The 6,902-nt window shown below is 39.7% G+C and overlaps 1 protein-coding gene across 1 annotated transcript; it reads left to right on the forward strand.

Annotated features, from left to right (window-relative positions):
• The first annotated feature begins 581 nt into the window (after positions 1–581).
• Positions 582–1,343, forward strand: LOC113774009. Its single transcript, XM_027318589.1, has one exon. It carries the CDS (start codon positions 582–584, stop codon positions 1,341–1,343), a length of 762 nt encoding a protein of 253 aa, XP_027174390.1.
• The last annotated feature ends 5,559 nt before the right edge of the window (positions 1,344–6,902 follow it).

The raw sequence follows: 6,902 nt of genomic DNA on the forward strand, positions 1-6,902 counted from the left end.
ATCATGCTGGACTGTGAGGTCCTGTTAGATGTGGCCGCGGAGGCCCAACCACGAGCTATCGGTCCAGACCTGATGGACGAGGTGGACACTTTAGGTTTCGTTGGGGATTGGGGCCCTAGGAGAGGCGCGTAGGGCCGTTGTTGGGATTTTCTTTTGACTATTTGACATGTTTGTTTTTGTTATAACCAATATGCCTGGTTTCTTTTGTTATCTGGTGGTTGACTACATTTTTGGAACCGGAGTGCTCATGTAAATAATGGGTTTTGTACCGACCGGATGTCGGATAACTTGTATATCTTTTGGTGTGACTTTGTAAATATAGGTATATATTTGAGTATAATCTTTTGAACTTATCTTTTGCGTGTCTTTTGTGCATATGCTTTGTGTTCTTATTTTGTTCATAGTTTGAATAATAAGTACATGTTATGTTTCGATTTATAGACTTTTGAACCTAAATTGACTCCGGTGGTCGAGGTAGAGGTAGAGGTAGAGGACGAGGACGAGGTCCCGAAAGAGAAAATGAGAACGAGCCGAATCTGGTAGTTACAGCCATCCAGTAAATAGCTGACCTGTTAGAACGAATGGTTAACCAACAGGCTCAGGGCCAGGGAGGTAATCCCGGAAACCCTGGAAATAATGTGGGTAATCAGGAGGGAGAGGACCGTGCCTTAGAATGGTTCCAAAAGTTTGCACCCCCGAAATTTATAGGTGAACCTAACCCTGACTTAGCGAAAGGTTGGCTGGACCGCATGTCGGATATATTTGCCGCGCTTGAGTATTCAGAGGAACGGCAGATATCTTTTGTTGTTTTTCAATTTGAGGAGGCTGCCCGAGCTTGGTGGAATGTGATTAAGACCAAGTGGGAGCGGGAACAGACCCCCTGGACGTGGGTCAGCTTTACACGGGAATTTAATGAGAAATATTTACCTCCCATTGTGCAAGAGAGACATGAGGATGACTTTATCCGCCTGCGCCAAGGGGCATCCAGTGTGGCGGAATATGAAATCCAATTTACGAAACTCTCTCGCTTCGCTCCGAATTTGGTACTAACGGAGCAAAAGCGAATCCGTCGTTTCATTCAAGGCTTAAATGTGGAGATTCAAGAGGCACTAGCAGCTGCTCAGTTAAACACATTTAGCCAAGCACTAGAAAAGGCTCAGAGAATTGAGACTGCTAGGGGACAAGTCAAAGCCTTCCAAAATCGGAAAAGGAGGCAGCCTAGTTCGAGCAACTTCACGGATGGACAGAGCTCGAGAAACGAGCCATCTTCTAAGATGGGTCGAGGAACAGATGGTCCACGACCCGCAGGGACCCCAAACCAGGGTAACTTTGGGCGAGGTTAGGTAGGGCAAGGGCCCCAGAGGGGTGCCCAGCGTGGAGGGTCAAGTGCGGGAATTAGGCAAACCTGTGGTTTCTGCGGGAGCAATCACACCGACGATAACTGCTAGAAAAATAGTTCGGTACGAAAATGTTTTAAATGTGGTAGTACAGAACATCTGATTGCCCAATGCCCTAAGATGCAGAAAGAGGGATCTAAGCCACCGACAGAAGGGACCACAACTAAACCGACGAACACAAGGGGACATCGATCTAAAGTACCGGCCAAAGTGTATACAATGGGCCAACAAGAGGTGACTGACCCTTCGGCAGTCATCGAAGGTACGCTTTCTCTTTTATGCGTACCGCAAGTGTTTAATAGACCCTAGTGCCACGCACTCTTTTGTAAACCCTGCATTTATGGTTCACGAACAAAGGTATTAATTTCGAGGACGAAATTGTTCTAAGAGGGGGAGGTTGTGAGACCCCGGTTAGTCATTAATTTCGATATTATGTGATATTAAGAGCATTTTGTTCTATTTTGTATGAATTTATTAGAAAACCCTACTTTGGATTATTTTTAAAACCCTAGTTTTTGTATTAATTACAAATTCGAGTTGTAGTTAAAAATTCGATATACTAGTGTGTGTTTTGATACAGGTAAGTATAGGATTCAATTTATTTCTTTTAAATGTTAAGTAGGTTTTAAAAGGTTAGAAGACCCTAAACTAGCAAAACTTCTAGTGTTATGATTTATTAGAAGCCTAAGTTGGGTTTAAACCCTTAATATTACACTAGAAATCTATGAAGTACATGTCTAATGAGGTTTTCTTAAAGTTAAATGTGTCAAAATCAATGTAAGAAAAATTTTCCCGAAAATACAAATGAAGTTAGGAATTTATACATGAAATCACAAAATTTTATACCTTAGAGAGTAATTAAACAATAACTAAAAGACCAACCTAACCCTGAAATCCTAGAATAACTACCCTGAAGCCAAGACAAACTATTAGAAATTAGAAAACAACCGAGAGAAAATGACACATTTCATTAAACCAAATGCAAATTTGTTAGGCTAAGCGGTGGAAATGAGGTTAGCTAAGACTTGGGCGGTGAATAACACTTATTGGGACAGTTGTCAGGGAGAAAACTACCAACTTTGCTATGTAAGCAGAGACCGACCGAGTGCAGCTAAGAGAGACCAACTGTTAAGAATGCCTGGGCGGTGGAGGAGAGCAAAATGAAACTGCAGACCTTCTTCTTATCAACTAACATCGAGAGGAAAACAGAGAGTGCCGAAGTGAGAGCAAGAGTTTAGCTAGTTTATCATCAAACAACCAAAGATAAGGAAAATACAGTAAGGAAGGCAGGAGAAGCTGGAAAGGAACTGATTTCGGCTGCAATTTCTAAAGCTTAGGACTAGAGGTAAGATCGTGAATAACATTCATATGTCCTGAGTATATGTTTAACCTGTAAGTTGAGCTTCAATTGAGGGAAATTTCTGATCTAAAGCTCGAATAATTCTGGATTGATGCAGGCCGTAAGAACTTTGAACTAAATTCTGATAGGAAGATGCATGGAAGTGTTACCTCTGGTTTCTGATATTATGTCACGTTTAGCTATAGAAACCTGTAAAAGTTGGTTTAATTAGTTAAACTTGAGCTTTATATGATGAGTTTAGCAACGGGATGAGTTCTGGTTCAAGAAAACGTTTTGCATCAGAATTTATAGCTAAAAAGCAGAAATGAGCTAAGGTTCTGTTTAGCTCTTGAATTTAGTCTCACGTTTTGTTTAGTTCTTGAGTCATACCTTACATGCTAGCTGGAACCTGAGATTGAAGGGAATCCTAAGGAACTAACCAATAAAATTTTGTTGCTAGATGCATGCGAAAGCTTGCAAATCTGATGCATGCACGGCTGCGCCGGATTTGCAAATGCACCAGATTTGCAGCTAGCCGCCGAAACAAAACCGAACTCAGTTGTTTTCTTTTCCTTTGAATCCTGGTCATGAACGACCTTGTTTAGCTAAGGATAATCTACAACAAACAAGGTTAAATCAAGTAGAAAGCTTGCATGAAAATCATAGCAACAGACCATGCGTTTGCGACGTGCGAAACCGGTTAAACTGGAAAACAAGGCAGCCCAGAATCTAAACTTTGGCTACATTTTTCTTTGTGCTACGTACTGATTCATTGTTTGTCTAAAACATGAAAGTTGTAGCTTCTTAAATACTTGTTGTGCCTGCAAAATTTCAGGGAAAACGGATCTGTGTAGCCTGAGTTATGGCCAAAACCCTCGCTTCTATTCTAACCTCTGAATTGTGCTACGTTTCTTGATTTTGCTTCTGACTGTGCTCAGTTCACATTTATAACGAAGGAACTGGGTATTGAGGTTTTCATAAGACTTGTAGATTTTTGTCTCAGCTTCAAAACGGTATAAAGTGCGTCCAAATCCGAGTTCCGTAGCTCTAGTTATACCCAAAACAAGATCGGGTGTTAGAACTGCCTTTGAAGTTGGACAGTTCTGACAGGAACTTTGGACCCGTTTTTCCCTATGCTCTGTACTGATTCAGCTTTTGATCAAAACACAAAAGTTATAACCTTAAAAATGAGCTTTCCAATGCCTCTAGAATTTCTTGATTCTGATCTCTGAGTTATGAGTTATAGTCGTTCAAACAGGGCCTACTTGGTAACCTGAATTGAAACGGCTTGGACTATTTTGTGCATTTTTGTCCTAGTTCCATTGAGATCTGACTTGAGGTTCTTCATGAAAGTTGTAGCCCTTCTTCTTACTTCGCAACGGTACCTCATGCACTTCGATCCGATAACCGTAGCCTAAAATTTGATCAAAACAGTTCTAGGTGCCAAATCTGCCCGTTTCCGTTTGCCGGCAGTTTCCGTTTTCGTTTGCCGTTTCCGCGCATGCATGTGCCCGTTTTGCCGTTTTGCTTGATTTATGCATTTTAGTAGTCGTTTGTGTAGTAATATGATGCAATCTTTTATTTCAGACGGTGACGGGTTAGACGGTGCCAGTGGGGCCTACTAGCTGTCACGTGACGTGATCTTCGCACTTTTGCTATACTTGCTCTCTGTATAAGTATTCAGGCCGTTTTTGTGTATAACTTGCTTATGTACTTTGGTGTGGATGAGAGGGTACTTAGGCGAGGGTGTACTTGATCATACTTGACCTAAACCCTACTTTGTACATGTGTTTCTTTATGAGATGTGTATATATGAATTATTTTGGTGTTGAACCCTTGAGCTTGTAGTTCGGTGTGACTTTTGTGGGACCCGATCTCAAGACCTAGACGGACTATTCGAGCCGGCCGGGGTTTGGTCGAATCCAGTCCAACCTAGTTTTAAGGTCACCAAGTTTGTGGTTTTGTGACCCAAGTTTATGAACTGAGCTTGTGAGTCAAGTTCAATTTCGTTTCGTTTGCTCGAGCCATTTCGTGAAGTGACTGGCCAGTGAGGGTGATAAGGTGTTAGGTGGGAGTACAAGTGGAGTTCTACGGACCCTTACCGGTGGCCGACGGAGTGTCGACAGGAGGTCACCCATGGCACATGACGTGGCTTTGGAGCCAACCTGTATACTTAACTTGTGTTGTTACTTTTATATTTTCGATTGGATATCTTTGTGACGTAATTATTCGTCTTAATGTAAAATTTACGTTTTTACCCCTATTTACTTACTAAGCATATAGCTTACCCCTTTCCCTTTGTTTTCCTTAACAGGGGCCGACGCGGGGAACTTTTGGCACTATCACTAGAAAGTTAGGCTTGGTTTGTAACAACCGGACAACTAAGATGTTTCTTCTTGTTTTGGGTATACTTTCTACTTTTGAATACTAGCATAGGATAATGTAGTAGTCTGGATAACTCCTTTTGAGGATGTAAATAGAACTCTTTTGGGGTTTTATATATTGTGAATAGTACGCTTTTGGTTTATCTAGTTTTTATTGCTTTGTGTTTTTTAGTCTTGGCGCGAGTTAGGCAGGCGTCCCGCCGATACCCTCGGGTTCGCCCTTGGGAGAAGTGGGGGCATCACAACCTATACTTTCTTTGCTCGTCTGAATGCTGGCAAAAGTCGGAAACAGAAGTATATATAAGGCTTGTTGTATCTCTTTTGTCTAAATAGTAGGTTTTGAAAGTTGTACCATACATGATAAATTGGTACAGCAGTCATCCCTAAAGTGAGCTAATTTTGGGGGAAAAGAAATTTCACTGAGCTGATTTTTGGGGCAAAAGCAACTTCACGTGCATGTGGAGGATTTTTTGGGTTGCGATCAAAAGGAAGTACAATTTGTTGTTGGAGGAATTGGTAGAAAATTGAAGATTTTGCAGGCTCATAGATTTTGGGGGAAAAGAAATTTCACTGAGCTGATTTTTGGGGCAAAAGAAAACTTCACGTACATGTGAAGGATTTTCTGGGTTGCAATCAAAAGGAAGGACAATTAGTTGTTGGAGGAATTCGTAGAAAAGTGAAGATTTTGCAGGCTCATAGGTACCTATCCCATGGAAAGAAAGGGGAAGGAAGTTCTGGTTATACTAATAAGATTGACTTACGAATGGGAAGGAACTTCACTAACTAATAAGACCATTATGGTGATCTTCACTAACTTAGAGTTATACTAACTAACGGGCATGACACATCAATATTAGTTCTAACGGGCATGACTCCATTATCTTATCTTAATTAATCCAAAAGCAACCCATGTGATAAAAGGAGCCCACAAATAGTCTACAACTATTTGCATTTGACCAGAAAATTATAAAAAAATAATTTCAAATGTACAAAAATAACCCTAAATAGTTAGCAACTATTTAAAGAGTTAGTTTTCATAGAAGGATTTAATTGACCTTTCCCACCAATTAAAAACCAAACAAAAGGAACAAATGAAAATAATTAAACCGTTGTTACCAATTAGCCCTTAAATAGTAAGGAACTAATAAGCCTTTGAATTTGGATACCAAGTCTCAAATAGACATTTCTCACTCCTTAAACCCCAAAATTCAAAAATAAACTGCTTCCTCCAATAACACATTGACACTTGGCATTCAGTGGAGAACTTCAGTTGTTCTCTTATCTAGTTTGTAGATAAGATAAGACTAAAGGTATCTTGGCTGTGCAAGATACAACTAGGCTTCCTAGAACATTAGTTGATTACATAGTAACAAATGTTTTTGGTACATAATGAATAGAAACATAGGAAAAAATTTGCGTATCAAAACAATTAAAATTTGCTGTGAAAAGAAATTCCATCTATGAAGTTAGCCCCAATTTATTGTGATTTGGACAAAGATTTTTTAACCAATATTATGTGTACGTAATGATACCAAAAAAGAAAAGAAAGCAAATCCATTATGAGTGCATTGTGTGTTTCATAGTAGCATAGTTTTAGTTGTAACTAAACAAAAAGTAGTCATAATGTTTCTAACACTTTAATAATTATCAAAAGTATAGAAAGCCACCAAAACCTATCACAATCTTTAACATCAATAAAAACATACAAAAATGTCTCAATGCAAATTGGAATCCAGCAATTTGTTTGATTGCAAAAATGTTATCTTAATCAAAATAGAATTT

This window comes from Coffea eugenioides, chromosome 6, assembly GCF_003713205.1.
Source record: "Coffea eugenioides isolate CCC68of chromosome 6, Ceug_1.0, whole genome shotgun sequence".
Classification (NCBI taxonomy): Eukaryota; Viridiplantae; Streptophyta; class Magnoliopsida; order Gentianales; family Rubiaceae; genus Coffea; species Coffea eugenioides.